Here is a 26,899-nt window from a genome sequence, read left to right as displayed (position 1 = left end):
TTTTTTTTTTTTTTTGGACCATACAGTCTCTGAAAATAAGGTCCTGTTTCCTTTTCAGCCAAAATAAGTCATTCAATCTAAAAAAAAAAAAAAAACGTCTTGTTTTGATACACATAAAAATACTCGGGGCAAGATGAGGCAAGTTTATCTGTGTATCCCTCTTCAACAACAAGTTCAAACAAACTGCTTTACATTAAGGAAAAAACATAAAGTAATGAAGGCAAAAAATTAAATGAAAAACAAGGCAGTATAACACACAGAAGAATAAAAACACACAGTATTTTAAAAGAATATGAATATATTATTTATATTTTTTTAACAACCATCACTCTTTCTGGACAACAATAACTAAAAGCTGCTGTATTCAGCCACCGAATGACAATAAAGTAAAATTAAAAAAGTTTTTATGAAAGAATATCTTCATATCAGATGTTATTTTCTTTCCTAAAGTTATTTTGCTTTCTTGTTAAAAGCAGATGTGTATTGCAATGTGGCAGATTTGCAACAAAAAAAAAAGTATCAATCCAATGATTTGATCTCCTCACGTTTACATCCAACGCCTGATTTTTTTAAAACGTGTAAATCTCTTCTTTTCTTTTTAACTTCTGCGTTTATGTCTCACAAAGTAAAGAGGAGCAGAAGAAGCTTTGTGATGACGTGAGACCACCCCACGTACTCCCCTGAAAGTTATTTAGAGGTTCCAGCACCAGTCGGGCACAAAAGACAAGTGTGCCGGCGGATATCTCACAAAAGAGCACGGGAATTCTTAAAGCACCCCAGAGTGCTGCAATAAATGCCTTTAAGCGCATTGTGAGGGACATAATAGTCTTGTTTTCGCCTCCCCTTTCCTCTTCCAATGGAGACACATCTGTGACGTCGGGGACAGTGAGAGGGAGTTATGAGATCATTGTTTTTCTGAACTCCACAAACTTTGGGCCAAGTCTCAGCCTGGATGTGAGTTTTTTTTACATCAATATAGAAAGAACAATGAAGGAGGTACAGAGACTTTAACACAGAGGGTCTCATTTCTAAACTGTTTAGAAGTGATAGGAATATCTTATCTTGGGCAGATGTGTGTATAGTTTAAATGTTGGTTTGTTCAAGGTGCAGCTGTCTGTCACTTTGAGGAGAAAAAATATGATCGAATAAATGCAGAAGACAATAAAAGAAATCTATCAGAGAAGCATTGAAGGTGGCATCAACAGTTGGGTTCATTCTAACTTAGAACCACCCAAGATTAGTGTCACCAATTGCATCATTTACCAAGTCCAAAACCACTTTAAATCAAGTCCAAAATCAGTCCTAAACCAAATACAAAACCAGTTTAAACCAAGTCCAAAAGCAGTTTAAACCAAGTCCAAAACCAGTCCTAAACCAAGTCCAAAATCAGTCTAAAACTGGGTTCAAAACCAATCAAAAACCACATCTGAAACCTGTTTAAAAAACGAGTCCAAAATCACTCCAAAATCATTCTTCAACCAAGTCCAAAACCAGTTTAAAACTTGTCCAAAGTCCATTCGAAAGTAGTCTAAAACTGGGTTCAGAACCAGTCCAAAACCACACTGGAAAACAGTTTAAAACTAGTCCAAAATTACTCCAAAGTCAATCCTAAACCAAGCCAAAATCCGGTTTAAACCTAGTCAAGTCAAGTAGACCAAAACCACATCTGAGACCAGTTAAAAACCAACTCCAAAATCAGTCCTAAACCAAGTCTGGAACCAGTTTAAAACTAGTCTGAAACCAGTCTACAACTAGAACCACCTCCTCCTGGTTGTTTCTCTCCATATCTGTCGGGACTTATATAATATATTTAAGACTTTGAAGGAATTTGTACAATAAATCTGATTCTGATTGAACGCAAAGCATCTCTACTGTTTTATCTCATACTCAATAAAGCCTGAAGAACAAAAGATGTGAAACAGTCCAAAACACTTGTAGTCTCCGTGTTTCCTCTTCATCATCATCATTATCTTTTATCCCTGCTGAGTCCATCCATCTCCCTGTCGTCCCGACACACAAAGACAGAGGTCAGAGAGGGTCAAGCCCTCTGATGACATCTGCTAATTGTCCTGATGGGCCGTCCTCTCCTGTCCCTTCAATACCAGCAGCTCTGTAGGTGTCTGAGGCCGCGAGCAGCTGCCGTCTTCACAACTCTTCGACCTCCCCCGAGGGCTCCGCTGAGAGGACGGGCACATTAGGAAACTATGAGCCGTAATGTGGGGCTAAAGATGGGACTGTTACCTGAATGGTGAAGTTAATGGAGCTATTGGAGGAAATAAAAACACATGCAGAGAGAGGAAGTACAATCCAGTTCAACCTGGTATCACGGCAAAACGTTAAAAAAAATAGAGACTTTGATCAACTACAGCACAGCGTGAAATAGCCACGCTTTGCGCAATTTAGGTGTGAAAGTTACACGTTTTCCTGAAGTGGACCAAGGTGTCTTTTTTACATTTTGCCCTGATTTAAAACATATAACTTTCACATCTAGAAAGCTCAAAGCGTGGCTATTTCACGCTTTGCCGTGAGAGGTACGACTTGTACGTCTCCAGACATGTTTGCAGCCTGAAGTCCTTTTAAACCTGTCAGGTGTTTGTCATTTAAATAACAGTAAAGTAAGTGAGAAATGATGTTTACGCTGACTAACAACTTCCTCTGTGTTTTCTACATGTGTGTCTTGTTTCTAAAAACTCAAAACTCACTAAACATTTCTTAAATTTGGGATCGTTTTCTTCTGGAAAGAGTTAAATTTAAAAAAATCAAATATAGCTGAATTAGTTTTATTAGCACCTGCTCCACAGTCAAAGACAATAAAATAAAAGGTTTGTTTTTTATGGAAATGGCCTGTGATTTGTTTCATGTGTTGCAGATGTAAAAATGTAAAAAATGCAGGAGACATTGTGTTAAAGCAAATTGAATTTAAATACTAAAGTGAATAATAAAATTATAAAAAAACCACAACCTTTTATGTCCAGTATATAATCAAAAACATCAACAATGTAGTGCCTGGAATTCCAATGTGGCACTGCATCATCAGTATTGTTGGATCTGTTTTGGATAACTTGTAGAAAAGAGTTTCCAGAGACCCAAAAGATGTATTTAAATTACTTTTTTTTTCATCAGGCCAATAGTTAAAACACCAGAAATATTCCAGTGTTAATTATCTAAAATAGAAAAAAGTAGAAAATCTTCATCTTTAAAAATCTTTTTTGCCTGATAAATGAGTCAAAACTACTAAATAACAGGTGCAACTGTTTTCCATCAGCTGCAACATCAATTTTATATTTTTTTCAAAGTAAATTTGAAAAAAAAACTGATTTTCTTGGTGTTAACTGCTCCAGCAGCAGGACTGTGAAGAGGCTGCAGAGATCAGATGGCCAACAGCGTCATAAACTTGTTTGTGTGCTTCTAATTGAAGCTCTGTGCTTTGTGATACTGCAGGACAAATGGTACTGTTGGAAACTGGGACGCAGAGGGAGAAAAAAACTTTCCCTTTGATGAGTCCATAAATTTGCATCACAAGGGGCGTTCACGTGTCCTACCAGCGTAAAATCTCCCATTTGCAAATAATGACAAGCCGAGCCACAATGAAAAACACGGAGCGAGAGAAAGAGGGCACATTTTAACCAGATGCCCGGCAATAAATAACCAGCTCCCCCCCCCCCTCCATTCACATTTTGAAGTGGCGGCACGGAGGTCCCACGGGGCCGGAGCGTGTCTGTGCGGAAGACGCAGTTTGCGATTGTTTCCTGCAGGACTTTTCTGAATGAAATGTAAATTTTAAGCACGCAGAGCACAGGCCGTGTGTGTATATAAACCCCGGACCAGGAGGAGATCCCGCACTGAAGCTGCTCTCTACCTGCATCTGAACGAGCTGACATGCAGCCGGCTGCAGCCAAACTCCCGCTCATCCACCGGACGCCGTTTTCTGTGGAGGATATTCTGGACCCAACAAAATTCACAAGGAAAATAATCCGTGTTGAGGATGCAGGTGAGAATAAAACGCATCAAATCTAGAAATAATTGTGCCTTTGAAACTTATATATTTATGGTTTATTTTTTTTATTTTTTTTTTTGTTAGGGGCTCATTATCCCAGAGATGAGGCCGGGACGCAGCAGCATCCCCCGGCAGGGGAGAGCTGCCGTACGCCGGAGAAGCCTCCGAGCTCGAGGGAGAAGAACCGGCGGATCCGCACCGCCTTCAGCTTGCAGCAGCTGCAGGTGATGGAGCACAGCTTCCGGAGGTGCCACTACTTGTCGGTGCTGGAGCGGCACAGCATCGCGGCGGCCATGCGCCTCTCCGAGACGCAGGTGAAGATCTGGTTCCAGAACAGACGGACCAAGTGGAAGAAGGAGCGGCAGCAGCAGCAGCAGGGGACGGAAGCCGAGGAGGACGAGCACGGCTTCACGTCCCCTCATCTGTCCTTCAGTCCGCTGTACTGCCAGCAGCGCGCGCCGCTCCAGTTGTTCGCGCCCCTGCCGCTGGTGCCTTTCCACCATTACTATCAATGATGCGTAAAAGCGCCCAGAGACTTGGAAACATGTTGACACCAGCAGCAGAACAATATTCAAGTAGGTTGTTAAAGTGCCAAAAAAAGAGACTTTGAAAGTGTTAAATATTTTCTAATGTAATTATGCCATAATTTATTTTTAATAAACATTTTTATAGCAGCTCCTTTTGTTTCTTGTATTCATTTTTTTCTCACTACGAATGTCACGTGTCAGCCGCACGGTGGCGCCACAGGAAACACAATAGTTAAATCCTGAAAACGAACAAATGTTGTGAAATGAAAGTTTCAGGAGACGTCAAACGTCTCACAGAGCTGCACCGCATACACATGTAAAATGTATTTAATCGTCACATAAAGCAGGGGAGAATTTCTATTGTACAATCCAAAATTACGTTTTTAATAAATGTGTTGATTGTTTTCATCTAAAATATAAAAAAATATGATCAAATGTCTCTTAAAAGAGTTTCGGTATAAAACGTTTTTGTCCTTAATTAATGGTTTAGTTCATAATTAGAAGGATCTGCATGTATGTGTGTGTGTTTCTGAAGTTGTGTAGACAAATTTTGGTTAATAACAGTATTTATGTTTTGACAGATGCTTCATTTGTTCTGGCTCTGCTCCGACTTATCTCACTGCTGGGAATCCAAACTTTATCAAGATGTTTTTGAGCAGTCGATCCTTTGATATTCGGTGATTCAGGAGATAGTTGTCCTCTTATAGAGCTAAATAAAAACGTTATAATATTATGAGCACGCAGCCTGATACTCCTAAACAGCCTCCCACTCATATTTCATGGTTATAAAATGTCATGCAGCACTTGAAACTAGAGAAACTCAGGTTTCATACTAAAACCTAAAACCTAAAACCAAGTTTAAACCCTCAGATTGCCCTTTAAATTAGTGGAGACCAGACTAAATGTTGAAATATAGAAAGATACACATACACACACGCACACACACGCTCCCGAGCACATCTGTATGTAATTTAAACCCACAGATTTCAGGGGCTTCTGAACTCTCCAACATGTTCCTCCATTATAGAAAAGGAAACAAATCAGTCACAAGTCTTTAGTTTAAATAAATAAATCATCATAAAAATACCAAAACGTTTTCTACTGACTGCAATTTAGAGGTTTCTCAACTCTATCAAGATGTTTCCTAATACAGTATCTTAAATGAACTCTGAGACGATAAAATATTATGTTTTCATTAGCTGCTGATTTTAGTTTTTTTTTTTCTGGCCGGTTTGTTGAAGAAAAACAGATCTGACGCCTCCTCCATCGATGACGTATTGGAAACAGATGGAAGCTAAAGCAGAGTGAGGCAGATAAAGGAGCCTATTGTCACACACACACACACACACACACACACACACACACACACACACACTGAGAAGTGAGTCCAAATCTGATGGAGACAAATGTTAATATTTTCCATTGAGTCTGCCTGATAAAACTCAAGACTAACAGGTTTGAGAACATAAAAACATCAAGGAGTTTAATGTTACTGTCTCCATAAAGTAAATGTTTTGTAGCAGAGTTCATCTCCGATATCACAGCTGTCTGTTTTATAGAAATAAGTTGTCACTAAAAGTCTCTAAAACAAACGCATCGAGTTCAGAGCAACACTAAGATCTAAGCTACAGTGTTCTGAGCTAAATGCTAACGTAATATCGTTTGGCATGTTATTTTCTAATTAGCAGTAAAAACACAGCTGAGGCTGATCTCATTAGTTTTACAGGTCTGACTCAAACAAATTAAAAAGTTAGACCTGATGATTGCGCAACACACAGGATGCTATGCTAACGTCACCTGAGCACAACAACCCTCATACGGCCACAGACTGTATATAAAAGTGGACGTAGCATCTGGGTCTGAAAAATAAGGCCGACGCAGAAGTGCCTTGAAGTGCAATACCACCGAGTGCCACTAGAGACTCCAATAGACTCCATTGGCTAAATTTAGTCCTCATTAGTTTCCTGGTGGTTCTTCTGAAATATAATTGCATCATCGATTAGACATTAACAGTAAAGAGTATGTTTTGGGGGGGCGTGTCTGTGTTTGATTGACAGGCCCGTGGTGCAGTCAGGTTTCCGCTATCAGTGGGCGGGGCGTAGTGTCCTCGGAGATCGCGTGAGAACCACCGCTAGCTCCTCCCCCAGCTCGTCCAAATATGGTCGCTTCTACGTCCAAAACACAAGATGGCGACGGCTGAAATCCGAACTCGAGGCTTCAAAACGGCAGTTCACAAACCGTGGTCGTCTCAGGGTACCCAACATAGAAAAGTTCTCACAAAAGAACATTAAAACATTATAAAGAGGATCCCAAAGATTCAATAATTCCCATATGAGCAACAGCTGGAAGTAAAAACTGTCTTTCAACAGTAAAAGAAAAACTCCAGACCCGACCGGTTGGCGAGCGAAGAAAAGAAAATTCCTGGTTCGGTTTTGGTATTTGTTTCATTCGAACATCAAAAAGCATCCCAGAAGTCTGCTGCACAGATCCATGTTCGCATATTAGCATGTTAGCATTGTTTTGACGGCTCAAAGCTCCACTGTGTCGACACCTGTCTTTTAGCCCGTTTTGCACCGGCACTTGTTTTTATTGGGGAAATGTTTCTTTCACTCGGCCGAACAAGTTGATTTAAAAAAAAAAGAAAAAAGAAGAAGAAAGAAACGTGTTTCTGATCTGCTGAAGGCAAAGATGAGGCGGCAGAGAGGAATGTCCCTCCGCTGACTTTACAACATGACTCAGTTAGTTCACCCAGGAATAAATACTCACATCTGGAAACAGTTCTTCTGCTCTGACTAACGCTGTTTTGCTCACTGAAATGTAGATCTGAACAGGTTATGCAATTTCTTCATTGAGGCATTGCTGTCAGAATAAAGACTGATGTTTGAACTTTTGTTTTCCAGGTTCCTATAAAAGTTAATGGACTTCGACCCAGATCCGAACATGACGAATCTGGACGAAGCTGAAGGTGAAGCTGCGACCGAAAATTAAACGGCAAATATGCTTAAAGCTGCACAAATCATCGAGTGTCGGTGACAGAAATCTGCAGCTAATCAGGTCTATTTTTAGTCGTTGCATCGACCGGCGGCAGCGAGGTATTTTCGAAACTGAAACTTAGAAAGTAGTCGGCAGCTAAAAGACGAGTTGTGTTTTCAGCTCGTTGTAGATGCTTTTCAACCACATGTTACGATTCAACTCGACTCGGAAAATGCGGACGGCACCCGAAACTATTTTTTTTTTTTTTTTAAATGCATCCGACGACCGAAAAGCCAGACTGAAAGCTTCAAAACGAGCGTTCGCGAACCGAACGGTGACCTGGAGGAGGTTGGACACTGAGGTCGCACCCCTTTCCTCTGTGCTCTGCGTGTCTACCGGAGGACTCCACTAGAGGGCGCAGCAGAGAAACAAGTATATGATCAGAACATCTGGATTTTCCTAGAGGACAATTGAGGGGGTCACTACTGCCATCAGCTCCGCCCCAAACTCCGGCTTTCCAGCTTTCTTTCCACCCCCCCACCGGTCGTGCCCAGACGTAAGGGTTAGCGACGCGTACGTCGTTACCACAGCAACCCACGCAGAGATAGGGTTTGGTGACGTCCGGACAAATCTGATCCGCTCACTTAAATAACAGTGCAGAACATGTCGGTCATAAATATCCGATTTGATTCACCTGCAGTCTGAGCGAGCTCACTCTGCCGGGTTGCTCACGGATTAAAATTTTCACGTGCACGAAGACGTTTTCAAAAGTCTCACGTCGAAAGTTTACCGGAGATTTGCAACAGCAGCATTCAGCTTTTTTTTACTTTTTTGTCCACATTTTAAGTTCTCTAAAAGTTTTCTGTCTTTTTCCTTTCAGAGTCAACGTGGAGCTTCGGCTTGTCTTAAATCACCTTGAAACACCCGCGAACCAAAGTCCTTCTCTTGTCCTCCGAAACCTTCACTTAATTTTATGTCCGTCTTTGTCTCCCCCCTCCCCTCCCTCGCAGGAATGTCACATGTGGTAGATGCTCCTCCCCTCCTGCTCGGAGATGGGTGAGGGGGGGGGAAAAAAAAAAAAGGGGGTGAAGGGCCATGAGGGAGAGATGTGACTGAGGAGAATGCAGGAGGAGGAGGAGGAGGAGGAGGAGGAAGAAGAAGACGGGAGGTGTGTAGCTCTGCTGCTGCTCAAAAATCCACTTCAGACAGATGTATTTCCTCCACTGACGCTGCTTTGAAACTTTCTTCTTCAGAGTCTCCATCAGAGGGGAGGAAGCCGTCCAGACCCTCCGCAGGCTCGTCCTTTTGTTCTCGTCCCTTTCATGTCCTCCGAGACCTCTTAAAGGACCCCCCCCCCCCGAGATAAGACGAAGCTGCATCTGCAGGTCAGATGTTGGTGAGACTGGGAGTTATTTTTACTGATCAGTCTTGAGATTATTCCCGGAGGACTTCTGGAGTCTGCGTTGGTTCAATCGGAGGGAGATGCGGGCCGAGGTGCTGGCGCTGTGGGTCGGTCTGACCCTGTGCTGCTTCCTGGTCTGTGCACGAGCAGAAGAAGAAGAAGATGCCAAGCAGAACAAGAGTCCGCTCCAGGTGAGAGGATCCCGAGGAGGGGACGTCGAAATGTCAGACCAGCCGGTTGATGTGGTGGAAGAGCAGCAGGCAAAACCAAAGAAGAAGAAAACACCCGAGCAAATAGAGGCAGGTGAGTCGGGACGCTCGGTCGCAGATGTTCAGGTGATGTCGATCTGTGATTTTGTAGTTTTTTTTTTTTTCTTTGACCTTTTCTGGCCCTTTGAGCTCTCAGTCGGAGCTCGAGGCCAAAACGCAGGAGGAAGCTCAGACAGGAAAGGCTGCAATCAATCTGAGAGGCAAGAAAACATCCAGCTTCACTTCACATTTCTTCTTCTCAGACAGTTTTCTGACCTTTTTGGCGCCACGAAAAAGGTTTCCAGTTTCTTCCTTTTTTACGGGTTTTTGTTTTGGTGAAAGTATGCCAGTGATTCAGCGATGACGGGGGACGGAAAACTTGCAGTGATTCAGCTGGTGGTCTGACAGTTTCTTGGCAGTCGGACCGCACACCGCTGCTTTCTTCTGCCAACTCTTGAAAAGTTTCACCTTGTTTTTGTGAAAACGCAACGATCAGAAGATCTTTGGTTCTGACTTTAGCAGACGAACATCTGTGAAACACACAGAGAGACAGCAGAAATATTTCCACTACGATCTTTCCCACCGGTGAGCAGGCGTTTGAGGTTTTTACGAGAGGGCCCCGCTTTCAGTAGCACTCATCCACTCGTGTTGCTGAATGTTAACTTTTCCGCTGCATGAAGCAAAAAAAAAAAAGCAAAAAAAACAAACAACCGCGAGTTTTTCATGTGTGGAGGATTTGGGTTACATGCAAGGCCGTAATTAAACAAAAAAAAAAAACAGAACCGCAACAGTTTTTCGTCTGTCAGGCTTTTGTTTGTGCGGCGAGGGGATCTGCTGAGCGTGCAGAATCTTTATCTGCATAGTAGAAGTTTGACAGTCGAGTTCAGATGCAGCCGAGTGGGTCTGCGCAGATTTGTACGACCGATCAAAGGAAAGACTTTTATTTGTTTTGGTGGCAGTTATTGGATGCGTGGATGGATTCATTTATGACGAGTTCCTGTGCAAAAAGGTTGTTTTACAGCTTCTTTAACAGACCTGCAGATTCAATCTCAGAGTTTTAGTTCAGCTCAAGCACTTCCTGTCTTTTAAAAACTTTGAGAAGGTCACTTCAGCTTTCATCACTTCGAGTTTGGACTGTTTGAATTCTTCGGATGTTGGAGTGGGTCAAACATGAATAACCCGGGTGCTGTTGGTTCTGCTAGAAAAGTCCTGACTGGTGCACGTGAGGACTTTTCACCGATCCTGACATCCTAACATGGGCTGGCCGTTTGGTGGCAGGATAGATTGGTTGCGTTTGGGCCTCAGACTTGGTTCTCTACTGGAAAAGGGTGGCTTGCTCCCTTCAGGTTGGGATGGAGTTCCTGCCTCAAGTTGAAGTTGAAGGGTGAGGCGTCGGTTTCGGTCAAGAGCAGCGGAGCCGGACACGGGTTTTGGGTAGCGACCGAAAGAGTGAGCTCAACGATAAGAAGCGTCTGACAGGAGTTTCCTCTCCAGGCCGGCCGGGCTCAGCCTTAGAGATAGAGTGAGGAGCTCCGACATCCGAAGTAGAGCTCCTTCATGTTGAGGTGGTTCAGCATCTGATTAGGATGATTCCTCGGCGCGTCCAGCTGGTAGGAGACACCACGGGTCAACCCAGAACACACTGGAGGGATTATATATCCCATGCGGTCTGGGAACGCTTCGGGGATCCTCCAGGAGGATCTGGAATAAGTTGCTGAGGAGAACCAAGGTCGGCAGAAAATTGATAGATGGAATTAGTCGATAACACCCAATTTTGCAAAAAATCTTAATGCAAAAAATGCCAAACTCTTCATGGTTTTACTTCCCTGTCGGCCCCCAGCTGTAAATAATTGCCGATCCCTTTTGTGTCGTTTCGTATTAGCGGCATTAAATGGATGGAGGTTTGTGTGTTGGTGCTTAAATAGAGCAGCCCTGTCTTATCTACTCTGATCTGTTGAACCCCTCATCGCCTGCTCAGGTAACTTGCACCAGCAGCTTTTAGTAGTTCCTGTATTCAGACCGTTCTTTTTAGGGCCGACCAGGTTTCCTCAGTGGCAGCGCCGAAACTTTGAAACATCCTCTCCCTCCAAATCTGGAGTGAAAATCGATTTATTCTAAGTGGCATCTCCAGATTAGGCCCATTTTTTTTAGTACTATTTGATTTTTTTTTCAGCATTAACCACAGCTCATTGATATCCTCGTGTGTTATTTAGGCTCAAAGTTACTTTATTTGTTTACTGCTTAATTTGTTTTTAATGGCTGGATTTGTCTGACTTATTCGAATCCTGTCTGATGTGCAAATAAAAATGACTTGACTCCTTAAATCCACACGTTCCATTAAAGATGGATTTGTACTTGATGCTGGGGATTAGATACTTTGACTGTAAATATAGATTTATTACTCCTCAAACCAAGACTGTTAATCAGCTCCAGGCACGTTATTCACTAAAGTCCCTATTTGCAGGAATAGTTGTGTCAAAACAGGAACGTTTCTGAGGTCAGATTTGGAACATAAATTGACTACTTTATTTGAATTTAAGTACGTTTACATAGACGCAGGGAGCAGGTGACTAATGAGAAGCGGCCGCCCTGCAGACGGATGCTGAGTAATGGGTTGGCTGAGATGGACTGTTGTGTTTACGTACCGGTGGAACATCAAGAAGCACGTCTGGCAGAAGGAAAACAAGCGTCCCTCTGTGTCGGCGTCGGATGATGGTCGTGGATTCAAAACACTGAACTCTTTGAAGATCTCCTCTCTGTAATATTCCTCGTAACTCAATTTAAAACCGCCTTTCGAGTTTAGAAGCAGTTTGTGATCAGTGTCAGGAGGAGGAACTCAACACCTCCGCATCGAAAAGACGACTGAAGTTTGAGTCCGGTTGATTCTGAGATCGCCTCCGTCCTTCTGTTCAGTTTCAGAAATGAAAGCTGGATGTGGGTGAAGTTTACTGAGCATGCAATTAATTCATCGTTTTAACGTGTCTGTGAAGGTCAATCTAAGTTTTTATCCAAAGGCAATTCTTTTAGTTTCCGTCCTCGACCTTTTTGGATGAGAGGCATCTTCAAAAAAACAAAAAAAAACTCCAGTTGCCTTTGGATAAAACTAAATTATTGGACTCAAAACCTCAAGGTGCAAATGCTGCGTTCAAATGGCGTCGTATTTACCGTGTAACACAAGAAAAGTCCGTGTAAACGGGGCCCTCTTGACATCGGAACAAAAACATTTCTATGAGCCTCGGGTTCATGAGTTGTGACGTGTTAGCAGACGTTTAACGGATAAATCAGAGGTCACGGAAGTTCAGGTTTGGTTGGATGCTAAGCTAATATGTTGTAATTTTAGTCACGTAAAGTTTGTCTTCGTAACTTAGATAACAATCTACGTCTGAGGAAAATGTTGATCTTCTCAGCGGCCTCATCTTTTCCCTCTGTGCCTTTTCATTTCCTGCATTACGTTACTCCCCTGTTAGCTTGACAAATTGTGAGCCTCTGCGGCTTCTAGACGCTGTCCACGTTGCCTAGCAACGGCGTGTTTACGACTTAAACACTTGAAACAAAGCATACGGTGCAAAAGAGTTCCCATGTTGTTACCACGGAGCTCCAGCCGTGACGGTGATACGGTTCCCTCTAGTGGACAAGTGTATGTATAACACGATTTGCAGTGATACCAGATTGGAATAACACGTATGTAAATATAGGTTATGTCACGTGACCGTCTTGCTGCAAAGGAGGTCTTGAGAACAAATAAAAAGGCATTTTTGTTCCCTCTAGTGGACGAGCGTGTGTATTACACGATTAGCCGTGATACCGGGTTGTCCATTCGGCCCATTCACTAACACATCCATAGAACCAGGTCCTGCTGCGTTTGTGTGTCTGTATGTCTGAGTTTTAACTGGTTTTATTGGTGCAGACTGACGCTTTGCAAACAGTAGAAGCAGACTATAAAGAAGAACTGAAGAGGAACATTCGGCGTTTACAGTTCATGTAAAACAACAATAAACCGTTTAAAGGAGCCACGCAGCTGCTTTATTGTGTGTCCTTCACACATGTATACATACACGATAAGGACCGAGTGTTTGTCCTCCTCTCTGAAGCCAAGGCAAAGAAGGCAGCGGAGAAAGAGGCCAAAGCGAAGAAGCAGAAAGCCCCGAAGCCCACCAAAAAACCAAAAGCCCCCAAACCCACCAAGAAACCCAAACCCACCAAGAAGCCGAAGGCGCCCAAAGCCACCAAGAAACCGCAGACGACCACGGTGCAGCCGGGCGTGAGGCGATCTTCAATGGAGGAGGAAGAGAAGAAGCTGCTGATGGAGCTGGGCTGGAAAACGCGTACGTACATTTTAGATGCATTAATATAAGGTGTAACTTTCATCTTTATGAGTATTACAAATCCTTTCTCTGTTCATATTTGATCTCTGCAGTGATTCAACCTATGACCCCGAAGGAGCCTGTCGAACCAGACCTCAGTGAGAAAAAAAAGTTCCACCACACACACATCCGCGACTCACTCTAAATAACCCCATGACCCAATTTTACGTCACAACTATAGACTAAATAAAGTGGGCATAGCTTCCAAATTTAAAAAGCGAAGCCAATATAGAAGTGCCTTAAGTTGCACTACCACCAAGTGCCACTAGAGGTTGACTCCAAAAAGCCTCCGGCTCCATAGACTCCCATTCAACATCTCTCATTAAATACCATGTCAATAAATGTTTTCCACGAGTCATTATAGTGTAATTCCATAAAGCCACTCCTTCTTATTAGTTTTCTGGTGCTCCTACCGAAAATAATTTCAGCATTAAATAGAAATTAGGCCTTCAAAAGTGGCATTTTTGGGCGCGTGTCTGTTTGATTGACAGGCCTGTGGTGCCGTCAGGTTTCCGCTATAGGTGGGCGGGGCATAGTGGTTCTCAATCAGATTGAGTTATTTCTTGTTTTAAAAGTTGCTTTATCAGACTTTATATTACAGAAGGTTTGGAGAACAACTCCAACAACAACAGCAATAAATTACAATATTCGTCTTTAATTTTGTCCACATTGTAGACAAAAATCCTCACCAGCTTCTTACGTCTTAATCATTTCTTTGCAGTTAAAACTTGATGACTAATTCTGCTCCCGCCTGTCTTTTTTTTTTTCATGCAGTTGACGTCTCCAAGGAGCCGACATCTCCAACGAAAACTCTTGACGCTGACTACTGGGACGCCGGACGTAGGTTTCATCAGCGTCACTTTATTCAGGGCCAAAGATTTTTATGAAGCCTTTTATGACAGAGCTTAGAGGTTCCAGTGGGCCGTAAAAAAAAGAAAGAAAAGAAAAAAGGAAGATTGCATGTCGAGGAACAGTAGCAGCAAAAACACTGCTGCTCTCCATTAAACAGATTTATTATTCAAATGTGTTCGACAAGAAGAGACTGCTGGATAAAGCACGACCAATAAACCTCCTCCGGTTTGACTCTACAATAAAAAGTCATATCCTAATATAAATGGATGGACGGTGAGCATAAAAAAAGTTTTTTGTTTTTCTTTAAATGAAACATCGAACGTTTATTCATGAAAGTGTCAGAAACTCTCCGGTTGATGTAGAAACGGAGCGACGGGTCTTTGAAGTTGGTAAATGTTCAAATAACCGCCTGTGGCTCGGTCTGCCTGAAAGCTGAGGAAGATATAAAAAAAAAATAACTGTCCAAGCTACAGATTTATTTGTGCGTGAAGTGGCCCTGGCAGCTCTCCTCAAGGGACATTTGGAGTCTTCAGATGTACACATGGCGTCCAAATGACACTCAGTCAGTAAGAAAGTCTTTAACTTTTAGCACTATGGTCCTGTTTCAGAGCGGTTAAAAACGATTTCTGATAGTTTCGGTGTCTCTTTTGCGAACTATGAAAAGCAATCAAAAAGTTCAGAGAGTGTTCCCGTTGAACGCAGCGCAGTGATGCACACGGAGCAGCAGGAAGCAACGACCTTCATGAGGAAGTATTCCGAGTGTCGTCTCTTGATCGACATCCAGCACCTGAGTTCCACACGTCAACGTGACCGCCGGTACGTGAACGTTTTGTGATTTCACCGCGGACCTGAAAACTGGAGCAGAGAAACATCAAGATTTTGGGGAACAGAAAATCTTCAACACACCCGCTTACACCTGAGTGTTCCTGAGCCCATGCAGTAATTTCCACTACTGAATTGTGGCTGTTATTAAAGCAGTACCGCCTGAGGGCCCAAAGACCACAGACATCCCAATATTCGTTTTCGGTCTTTGTCCCTTGCGTCAGATTTTGGGCCAAAATTTTGGGAAATAAAATCTTCAACACATCCGCTTACAGAGTGTTGCCATGTTGGAGAACCACCGTTGCCATGGCGCCTCAGTTCAGGTGGTTCACAGCGAATGTTTTCCCCTCAGACGCCTCGGAAGGTCCCAGTAGAACTCGGTGTTGACAGTCTGACCCTGGGGGGACGAATTCACGGTGACACGACCCCACCGACGTCAAAGAAAACCCACCCGGTGTCTCCTGACCTGAAGCGTCTTCTTCGGTCTTGGACGGTGAAGCTCCGCCTCCTCTTGAAACGTTGAACGTCTCTCAGAACACCTCGCCCGGCTCGTCGCTTCATCGCCGTAGACTTTTCTGTAGCGTTTCAAAAGTCTCTGTTGACCATTTACAGAGTTTTGACCGCAAAATCTGATGTTTCTCTGCTCGTGCTGATGCTGATCAAGAGACGACACCTGGAATACTAGATAGTTTGTTTGATGGCAAAGATTACATCAGGGAACCTTTATCTCACACCTCTGATGATGATGATGATAAATTATGTGTGCTGTGTCCCTCACAGATGAGCTGCCTGGTGGACACATCGATAAGAAGAAAGACGGCACAACTACTGAGGTCATCATTTACATACCAGGTAACCCTCTGTTAAACAGTGTCGGGCTGCGTCTGCGATGCATGTTTCATTTTTGATATACAGCTAGTTGGTAGATTAACACAAAAATATAGTGGTGTCCAAAAGTCTACGACCACGAGAGAAAATGTTTTCTATTTTTGCATTTAGTTTTGAATTGAATACAAATTGAATATTTTCAGGTTTATTTGGAAATATAAAAGCGGTTTCCTACTTTTTTTTATATATATATATTGTATGATGACAAAGATAAATATCAGTCAAAATGGATTTAGCAAGCTTGAAACATTTTAATGAATGTTGATCTTGTTTTTGGTTCTGTTGATATGGACTCAAATTCTGGTTTATACTTCAGATGAATCTGGCCGGATGAGGTTTATAGTAACTGCTTTAACTACAGATTGTTTGATGTAATTTTTGTTTCTCAGCCCCTAAATGAAAATTTGGTTCACAAAATCTGCCAAATCTGCCAGTATCAATAATTTAATGTAGTTTTGAACAACAGGAAAATTACTTTAGAAAAATATGAAAATGTTAAAGATCCAACTGACTTTAGCGATGTTTATTGAGGTAATGATTCATATTTGGGGAACTCTCCTTACTTTAATTCTTCGTGTTTACGTGCGTAATTGTGTCCATGCGTTCCTCGTGGAATAAATAAAAATCAAAGCTGTTTGTTTCCGTTTCAGAGGAAACCACCTCCATCCCGTACGTCGGCCCCTGGTACGAAGAGTACGACTACGCTGACCGTACGTCTTCTTTCCCATTGGTAATCTATCCCGCGAGCTGCAGGTCTCGATCCTGGCACGAGTGATTGTCTGTTTTATTCTCTAAACCGCAGTGGCAGCTAAAAAACAAGAAGAGGAGGAGGAGCGGGCTCGGAAGGAGAAGGCAGAAAAAGGTTTTTCTTTGACTTTTTTTTTGGGGGGGGGGGGGGGGGGGGGGGTTTCTGGTCGTGAGCTAAAATACTGTCGGATATCGGCCTTTTTAAAAAAAAAAAAATGAATGAGCACTAAATGCTAACTGGTGCTGTAACAGCAATCCGAGGTGCACGCTCACCTGAATTTTAAACGGGAGATGACACGGCCCAAAACACACCTACGATTAACTGAAACAGAATGCAATGACGGGAATCTGATTGGACACGAGCTAAATGCACTTACATCGTCAGGCCGTTAACTTAGATCGTTAGAATTGAGCCCGTTGACTTTGTGTAGGGCCGATTAGCACGTTAGCATGCTTCCTGCTAAACACCCGCATGTCAGCATTGTCTTCGTGAGTTTGTTGACGTTAGCATTTAGCACAAAAACACATCGTGACCTTCAGTCTTGTTTGAAAATACAACTACATGTTTTTTGAGTTTTTTTAAAGGTTTACGTCTTCAAAGGAAACTTAAAAAAAAGACATGTTTTGGGGGGGGCGTGTCTTATTTGATTGACACGCCCCCCCCAAAAAAACAGTCAGGTTACAGCTATCGCTGGGCGGGACTTCGTATCGTCGGGTTTCCAATTCGATCCACCGCTCGCTCCTCCCCCGGCTCGTCCGAATGTGGTCACTTCCTGCTCCAAACCGCCCCGAAATAGCGAGACGGCGACGGACAGAACCACATCGGCCGTTCACAAACCGACGGGTGACGTCACCGCTGTTTGCCGCTCGGGCCGAGAGCCGCAGAGGACAAGCAGACGGATTAACACGTAATGAATTGCGTCTTTTGATGGGAATTCTTGATAACCGCTGAAGCAGAATGACACTAGACTTTTCCTTTTATCGTTGCCGTCCGCGTTTCGTTCTTAAGCATATTAATAAATAAGACACGAGCTGCTCAGTTAAAGATTATATAAGGTTATATAAAGCTCATGGGTGATGTCGGGTCGATGCGAGGACCCGGTTCAAGTCTTACGCAACATTTTGAGAGCCGTGTTTCCAGACACACTTGAAGTGACCCACATTCGAGACGCCCGTACGAGCACATATGGAAATATTTTGTACGCTCGGCCGGGGAGAGCGAGGTCCCCGCTCTGACGCGCTCTGACACACACACACACACACACACACACACACACACACACACACACACACACACACACACTGTTTTCTCGTTCACTCTCTGGAAGCCGAGCGGCTGAGGAAGCAGTGGGAGGAGGAGGAAGAGGAGAGGCTGAAGCAGATCTCGGTGCCGGCTGAACCAAAAAGTAAGAGGATTTACTGCTTCTTTAATTCTTTTTCATTTCCTCACTCGTTAAATTAAAGATTAATCGGAGGTTTGCGTTCATCTGTTAAATCACTCCGTTTGTTTTTAAGGACGTTTCACAGCGTCTGGCGTTTCGAAACCGATTCTTACTCGTTTGTGGTTTTTTTTTGGCTTCTTCACCTCTCAGATTGTCCCCCTCTGGGTTTGGAGTCTCACCGGGTGGAAGACGACCAGCTGCTGGCTTCCTCTCAGTCTCACCATGGCTTCGTGGCTCAGAGGGGACGCCTCAACATGCAGGTATGCGGAGGCCCGCGTTGCCTCGCGTCACGCGATGAACGCCCAACCGAAAACAAATCCTCAAAGACTCCCGTGTAAACTGCAACACGCTCCCAACTTAAAAGGATCCCTCTGGCCCATTCACGTTTTTAGATTTGGGACTTTATTAATCCCACCTTTGGGGAAATGTAGTCGTCACAGCGGGCATAGAAACACAAAAAAAGGGTGCGCGCAGTATGAAAAAGTTTGCAAATACGTACACATAAAATAAGATGGATAAAAAGAATTCTTTTAGAAAAAAAATTATGAATAAATACACACGCAGACTATATACACAAAAAACAAATCAAATGAAAATAAATATTGGGATAAATGGAAACGCGTCGGGTGCAACGTTATTTTAGGTGGCGCTCTTTTCCGCACTGAGGGTGCAGCAGTCTGCCGTTGAAGGAGCTGCTTAAATCGGAAAAGTTTTACCGTGTTTCTGTGGGTCAGGCTAACGTCACACTCGCCACCTGCGTTGTAGCGATTCGGGGAAACGAGAGCAAAGCCGGAGTCTCTCTTTACCCCGCAGGAATTAAAAAAAACACCAAAAAAACCTTGTGTTTGTTTCCAGGGCTCCGACAACGACGAGGATCTGTTCGGCGGCGCTTGGTGCGCCGAGCCGGAGGAGCGGAACCACTGGTTCGAGGTCGACGCCCGGCGGGAGGTGGAGTTCACGGGCGTCATCACTCAGGGGAGAAACTCCGAGCAAAAGTGAGTCCTGCGAGCATTTTTTTTTTTTTTTTTTTGGGTTCGTCCGTCCGGCGAAGGTCAAAGGTCATGTTCACCGTGACCTTCCCCTCCCCCAATTTTCAAAAACATTCACGTGAACGAGATATCTCGGGAACGCCCGGGATGGAATTTCTTCAAACGTGACGCAATCGTTCGCTCGGCCTCAAGGACGAACTGATGGGAGTTTGGTGGTCAAAGGTCAAAGGTCAAAGTCACTGTGACCCTCCCGTTCCCCTCACCTGTCCGTCCCCCTTCCGGTGAAGTCAATATATCATGAACGCCCGGCGGCAATTTGTTCAAATTTGGCCAGAACGTTTACCGAGCACCAACGATGACCTGATAAGATTTTGGTGTTTAAAAGGTCAAAGGTCAGGGTCACTTTCGGCACATATTGAACGCACGCCTGCGAACGCAATTTTGTAAGGAACGCCTCGAGGGAACTTCTTCAAATTCGTCACAAATGTCCACTTTGGCTCAGCAGTGAACCGTTTCGATTTTGGAGAGTCAAAGGTCAAGGTCACTGTGAGTCAAATACCTACATGGGTTATGGCTCGAGTGGTTGGCGAAGCCGCACAACTGCTAGGCGTTAATTGTCGCAACGACTCTAATTCCTGACATCCTGGTGGAAGCGATCTTTCAGACAATGGACTCATTGCTGCCGTTTGCATTTCAGCGAGGACTTCGTGTCGTCCTACTTCGTGGCGTTCAGCAACGACAGCCGCGACTGGACGGTGCTGCACGACGGCTACGCCGAATGGGTGAGTGGAAAACTAAACGAACACCTTATAAACGCACCCAAAACAGACCCCGGCATTAACGCCCCACCCCCCTCTCCCATTTGCGATCCTCTCCTGCAGCTGTTCTACGGGAACGTGGATAAGGACACGCCGGTGATGAGTCAGTTCAATGCGCCCGTGGTGGCGCGTTACATCCGCATCCTGCCTCAGAGCTGGAACGGCAGCCTTTGTCTCAGAGTGGAGGTCCTGGCCTGTCAGCTGCCCAGTTAGTGTCACACAAAACATCCTCAACGCACCACACACACACACACACACACACACACACACACACACACACACACACGAGAAAAATCTCACATCTAGGGGCTTGATTAATTGTTGAAATATATATATATATTTTTTAAAGGTCTCATGTTGCATAACGTGATGTCACAAACTCTCGATGATGTCATAAGACCACCCTCAGCCTTTTATGTAGTAAAAAAAACACTGTGGTCATTCTGTTGCGGAGCTAACAAGCTACAGGACCGGAGAAAGCCTGTGATTGGTCGGGGCGTGTCAATCAGAAAAGACTCAGCCAATTAGACGAAAAAGGTCATTCTTAAAGACACGGACACAAAAAAAACAAAAAACTGTTGTTGGTGGAGCTGCAGGGAGAAGCTTCAAGGAGGATATAAAACTCCACTGATATGGTTTTTGGTACATAAAAATAAAAAAAATCTCATCTGATGAAGATCAAGACTGAAAATAAAACACCAGAAAAGTGCAAAACATGGGACCTTAAAGCAATAATGCTTAAAGTTCTTTAATATCAGCTACCAAAATGTGAATTTTATGAAAGTTTTGTCAGTTTTCTCTGATAGTATTTTACATATATCATTTTATAAATGTTAAATTACGCTTCAGGGAATATAGATTGGTATTTCCACAATTTTTTGTATTTATTTTTTTACCCAGAAAAATCAACTGAATATTAAGCACAATAGTTGCCGAACACATTGATGGTGAAAAAAAAATAGTTGGTTGCATTCTTATGCTTCTCATTTCCACCAGGTTTTTTTTAGGTGTTTCCTAATAAGCACTGCACTTTGTCCAGTTGGTAATCCAGCCCTGCTACATATCTTGAATAAACAAGACTTCTAAGAACCCGTGGAGAGTTTTGTAAAGAGTTTCATGACCTTGTGAGTCACAACGTTCTCATTCCTCAGAGCGATATGTCACCGTCCACTGGAAGAAAAAAACACCAGGCGAGCCAAACTTTGAGCGAGAACGGTTTCACCCAACAGCGGTGATACACAAACGTCTATTTCACAACACGAACCTCATGACCTCGGGCCTTAAATTGTGTGTTACGTAACTGAAGTACAGTATAACTGCTAATCGTTTCCATCATTCAATAGAAGTAGCAGCTTTTAGGGAGACGCACGTTTTCCCAGCGGCAGAAAGTCTTTTCCGCAGCGCTGGAAAGTAAATAAGTACATTTTCTGAAGTACTGTACCATTTTGAGGTACTGCTTCTCTGACAGCTGAGGTTTTAGCAACTTTAAAGATTTTTTTATTTTAAAAACAAAACCCAAGAACAGGTCGTAAAAAAGATTTAAATACTCAGCAACATATAAATTTGAAAACTTAAAAATAAAAATAAATTCACCTTCATGCACTTTGCATTTACTTTTGATTCTTTTAAGTATATTTTGCAAATACTTCTGTACCTTTGCTTGGATACAAGTTTATTTCACACTGCCGTATTTCTATGGGTCACTGTGCACTCTCCACCTCCGTTGTAAAGACTCGAAGAAACAAAACGGTGTATATTGGAACGAAAAGCTAGAGAATTTTACATGAATCATTTCAAATTTTCAGCCTGTCTGAAAGGAAACAGAAATTTGCCACCTGGAACGGACATTTTGCCAACTTTATCCTTTATTTTGTGGAGCCCGTCCATATTTGGGCTGGGGAGGAGCAACGGGTGGATCTGACTAACTATGCTCCGCCTACATATAATGAGACACACCCCCAAAGATAGCAGCGTTTTAGGCCTAATATCTAATCAATGCTGGAATTATTTTCATTCATTTCATATCCATTTATTGAGTTTCAAAGAAGTTGATGACTTTTGAGTGGGAGTCTACTGGAGCCAGCCCCTAGTGGCCCTCAGCGGTTTTGCACTTTAAGGCACGTCTGCATTGGCTTCACTTGCTGACTCGGAGGCTACGTCCATTTTTAAATACAGACTACGAAGCAAACACGGAAAATAGCCAACCGGAACTGCTATACACAATAGACACATTAACGGGATTATTCTTTAAATTAAATTCAGAATTTTAGTTGAAACGGAGTATTTTTTTTTTTAGAGTGACTTATCTGCATCTAAGACTCCTTCCAACACTGCTCGCGTTTCATCAGCGTGTTGCTTCCTCAGGCACCCACCGCAGCGAGAACGAAGTGAACCCATCGGACGACCTGGACTTCAGACACCACAACTACAAGGATATGAGACAGGTCGGGTTTTCCACTCTGAATGCAGAACGTCAAAGATTATGAACCGACAATTCTCCAAGCAGTGAAAATCCAATTTTCCCCTTTCGTTCGTCTCGTCCAGATGATGAAAGTCATAAACGAGGAGTGTCCCAACATCACCAGGATCTACAACATCGGTAAAAGCTCGCAGGGCCTGAAGATGTACGCCATGGAAATCTCCGACAACCCCGGGGAGCACGAGACAGGTAGGGACGTCGTTAAACTTCTCTTATAAACATTTATAAACCACTTGATCTGGCGGTTTAATCCCCTCATCGAACTGATAAAACCGTGTACTGTCCCCTTTAAATCGCGTCGCCTCTAGGGGAACCGGAGTTCCGTTACACAGCCGGTCTCCACGGCAACGAGGCGCTGGGTCGCGAGCTTCTCCTCCTGCTGATGCAGTTTCTGTGCAAAGAGTACAACGATGAGAACCCGCGAGTGCGCCGCCTGGTGGACGGAGTGAGGATTCACCTGGTGCCGTCGCTGAACCCCGACGCTTACGAGCTGGCCTACGAGATGGTACGACGAGCGTCGGCGTATCGTGGTGATGGATAGCTCGGCCTTTATGTCTTCGAATGAAGCGTGGCTCTCATGGACTGCGGCGAAATAACTGTTTTTATTTTGAGCATGATGGGGGGGAAAAAAAATAAATAAAATCAACATATTGTAATTTACAAAACCGTCAACGGTGTCAAAGCAAATACTGCGTCTCAAAATCTGACCAATACTTTCAGCACCTCGTCCATAATCTGCCTGTATTTAAGACATCTCAATGTTCCAATGTTTTAAAGACCCTTAATGTATTCTTCCACCTGAATTCTCCTCAGGATAAAGCTGATGTTTGTGGTTGTTTAAAGCCTTTTGGTTTAATTCTTGTTTTGTAAAATGAACGTCAGTACTCGGTGCCTCTTCCCCCACCAGCCGACGCATCGGCCCAGCCGGCCACAGTCACACAACACACAATAAAACCCATAGAAGACGCTGCCCAGTCTTTCCAGACATGACTAATTTGTTTAAGGAAGTCCAACCACATGAATTATGTAGTGCTGCCAAACAGCTCCATGTAACACCTTTGAAATGACGCCTTGTATGGTCCTCCCCCCTGCTGTCCTCCAGGGATCGGAGATGGGGAACTGGGCGCTGGGCCACTGGACCGAGGAAGGTTACGACATCTTCCAGAACTTCCCGGATCTCAACAGCATCTTGTGGGGAGCCGAGGACAGAGGCTGGGTCCCTCGCTTCGTGCCGAACCATCACATCCCCCTTCCGGAAAACGTCCTCAACGGCTCCGTGAGTTCGGTTACGGTCGCCGGGCAGCCAGTTTGTCACGTTTTTTTTTAAAGCAGTGTAAATGTTGACTTTAAAACCGTTTCTCTTCTCCCCGCCCTGTTAGCTCGCGGTCGAGACCAAAGCGGTAATTTCCTGGATGGAGCGCACCCCGTTTGTGCTGGGAGCAAATCTGCAAGGAGGAGAAAAACTGGTCGCATACCCGTTCGACATGCAGCGTCCGCCGATATCTGTAAGGCAGTTTTACAAAAGAAGCACCACCTCACCGATTCTTCGTCCTTTCGTAATAATCCGTTACCGTCCTTCACGTTCAAGTTGACCGACAGCCGGCGTTGGAGGAGTAACTCCGAGATGAACGAGGACACCTGGGCTCGGATTCAGCGGCAGAGCGAAGGCGCCCTGAGGGAGACGCCGGACGACGCCATGTTTCGGTGGTTGGCGATGTCGTACGCCCACAGCCACCTCACCATGACGGAGACCTACCGCGGCTCCTGCCACGGCGATGATGTCACCGGAGGGCAGGGCATCGCCAACAGAGCCAACTGGGAGCCGGTAGTGGGCAGTGAGTGTCGACGCGGAGGCGCCGGAGTTCGAGGGGTTCTTTGACCCGTGAAATCTCAAGGCTGTCCGACATCCAGCCAGTACTAGAGCGCCGGCGCGACTGACCTCGCATTGTGGATATATTTGTTTATTTTCTTGTTTTATAGCTGCAGGGATGTCACCAGAGCCGATACTTCGGGACCAATTTGCTGCAAAAAAAACGTAGAAAAAGTGAACTGGATGTCGGGAATGAGAGTGTTTAATGTCGAGTTTATTCCAGATGTCCGTTGTACCTCTCGGACTTCTCAAAACCTTGTCAAATGAAAGCAAAACTCTCCGGTTTCATGGCGCCAGGATTAAAAACAGGTGTCTCTCTTCTGCAGGTATGAACGACTTCAGCTACCTGCACACCAACTGCTTCGAGCTCTCCATCTTCTTGGGCTGCGACAAGTTTCCCCACGAGAGCGAGCTGCCTCTGGAGTGGGAGAACAACCGCGAGGCTCTGCTGTCCTTCATCGAACAAGTGAGAACCGGACGGATAGGTTAGGGTTCGGCCTCAAGTGTTGGGATACATGTTATCCGAGGTTGGGTGGCGGCGGCGGCACGTTGAGCAGGTCAGCCCATACGTTGCTGTACCCAGCAACGCTTTCCCGAGGCGTTCCCGGGCCGCTCGAGATGTATAATCCCTGCAGTATTGTTCTGGGTCGACCTCAACGGTATTCAATCAGGTGCTCAGAAAAACCTCCAGCGGAAGGTGCCCAGGAGGCGTCCGAATCAAGATTCCCAAACCAACTCGCCCCGGCTCCTTTCCGACGCCAAGGAGCAGCAGCAGCTGCGCGCCGACGGATGTCGGAGTTCTTTACCCCATCTCTAATGCTGCATCAGCGAACTCGCAAAAACCTCTGGATCCAATAGACTCCCAATAAAAGATGACGGTCACTTCTGGATCCAAAAGAACGAAATGGCGAAAAACGGCAAACCATTTCGCCGGGTTGAACGCGACACCCTAAAAATGTCTTGGTTTGTTCTACTAATAGCCCAAAGAAATAAAATAATCCATTCATAGTAATAAATCTTCTGTTTGGTGCTGAAATCTGCAAATATTCGTAAGATTTTTTTTTTCGCCATAGCGGCAAATTATTTTCCTGACGATCGATTAATCGCCGACCGTACATCAGGATTGTGTTGAATGATTCTATCAAATTATGTCCACAGCGGTTCTGGTGCATTGAAACTCATGTTTTACGTCGGGTCTGTGCCGTTTCCCCGCGCAGGTGAATCGAGGAATAAAAGGCATCGTGAGAGACGTGGAAGGAAACACGCTTTCTAACGCCACAGTATCCGTGGAGGGAATACATCACGACGTGAGAACTGGTACGACGCAGACGTGCATTTCAGAGATAATGAACTTTTTTTTAAAATTATTTTGCCGACCAAACGTTAACAAGTGACCCCCGGACATTTCATTTCAGCTGTCGGCGGCGATTACTGGCGGCTGCTGAACCCCGGAGAGTACCGGGTGACGGCCAAAGCCGACGGCTACACGCCCCAGACCCGGCTCTGCATGGTGGGCTACGACTCCGGAGCGTCTCCCTGCAGCTTCACCTTGACCAAATCCAACTGGGACCGCATCAGGCAAATCATGGCGCTCAACGGCAAGAGGCCCATCCGGCTCGTCACCAGGGCCGGCGCGGTGAAAGCGACGGCGGCGAGCACCTCGGCCGCCCCGAGCGCCGGCGAAGACGCGGCGGACGCCCACGCCCGCTCGCAGAACGCCGAGCGACTCCGGCGGCTGCGGATCATGCGTCTGCGCCGGCTGCGTCAGCAGAGGCTCCGAGCCGGTCAGAGCACCACCCCGGCGACCAGCACGACGACCAGCACGACGACGACGACGACCACCACCACCACCACCACCACCACCACGACACCGCCGCCTGAAGCCGAGAGGACCACCTCCTGGTACGACTCCTGGTTCCCCGTGGACAGCTGGTCCACCGAGAACCCGTTCGACAGCGTCATCTTTGAATCCGTGCCCACGCAGGACTATCCTTTCGAATTCAGCATCGACTGATTACCACACACGTCTATTTTATACAAAGACCTTACTAACTACTCCAACGTGGTGCAACATCACAGCTTTAAAAAAAAAAAACTAAAAAAAAAAACTAAACATAAATACACAGGTTTTTAATTATTTCGCTTTCAGAACGTTTGGACTTCCAGGAGAAAAACATGTTTAAAAAAAAAAAAAAAAAATGCTTTGCAAAGAATCGATCAGGAATAAAAAAAAAAAAAAAAGCCTCTGCTGAGCAGAGACTGTTCCCGACTGTTCAATTGGCTCCATGTTCAATAAATCCAAAAGTATGTTCAGATAGCAACACCATGAGTCATTAGATATGATTGGGTATGTCTTAATCATCTATGATGAATATCCGTGTCATTTTTGGCTTTACAGTGATTGCCGGCCTTTATGTACTGCTGAATGCATTCGATTAAAATGAAGTTATTTTCTAATATCCATCTGTCTGCGTACTAATT

At 44.5% G+C, this 26,899-nt stretch overlaps 2 protein-coding genes across 2 annotated transcripts; both read left to right on the top strand.

Annotated features, from left to right (window-relative positions):
• The first annotated feature begins 2,072 nt into the window (after nucleotides 1-2,072).
• Nucleotides 2,073-4,512, top strand: pnx (posterior neuron-specific homeobox). Its single transcript, XM_069160392.1, has 3 exons — nucleotides 2,073-2,112; nucleotides 3,875-3,991; nucleotides 4,100-4,512. Exons 1-3 carry the CDS (start codon nucleotides 2,073-2,075, stop codon nucleotides 4,510-4,512), a joined length of 570 nt encoding a protein of 189 aa, XP_069016493.1.
• A 4,187-nt stretch (nucleotides 4,513-8,699) lies between these two features.
• aebp1a (AE binding protein 1a) lies at nucleotides 8,700-26,865 on the top strand. Its single transcript, XM_069166399.1, has 21 exons — nucleotides 8,700-9,202; nucleotides 13,239-13,472; nucleotides 13,565-13,609; nucleotides 14,286-14,351; nucleotides 15,966-16,037; nucleotides 16,724-16,783; nucleotides 16,876-16,935; nucleotides 18,149-18,226; nucleotides 18,413-18,522; nucleotides 19,118-19,257; nucleotides 19,949-20,033; nucleotides 20,133-20,277; nucleotides 22,434-22,513; nucleotides 22,614-22,737; nucleotides 22,857-23,053; nucleotides 23,651-23,824; nucleotides 23,928-24,053; nucleotides 24,137-24,383; nucleotides 24,745-24,884; nucleotides 25,636-25,735; nucleotides 25,834-26,865. Exons 1-21 carry the CDS (start codon nucleotides 8,980-8,982, stop codon nucleotides 26,430-26,432), a joined length of 3,105 nt encoding a protein of 1,034 aa, XP_069022500.1. The 5' UTR covers nucleotides 8,700-8,979; the 3' UTR covers nucleotides 26,433-26,865.
• Nucleotides 26,866-26,899: the final 34 nt, after the last annotated feature.

This window comes from Embiotoca jacksoni, unplaced genomic scaffold (genome assembly GCF_022577435.1).
Source record: "Embiotoca jacksoni isolate LCO1_2020_lvr unplaced genomic scaffold, fEmbJac1.0.p SCAF_10, whole genome shotgun sequence".
In the NCBI taxonomy this organism is placed as follows: Eukaryota; Metazoa; Chordata; class Actinopteri; family Embiotocidae; genus Embiotoca; species Embiotoca jacksoni.
Note: the sequence above shows the minus strand (reverse complement) of the source record. Positions and strands in the feature narration are given on the sequence as shown.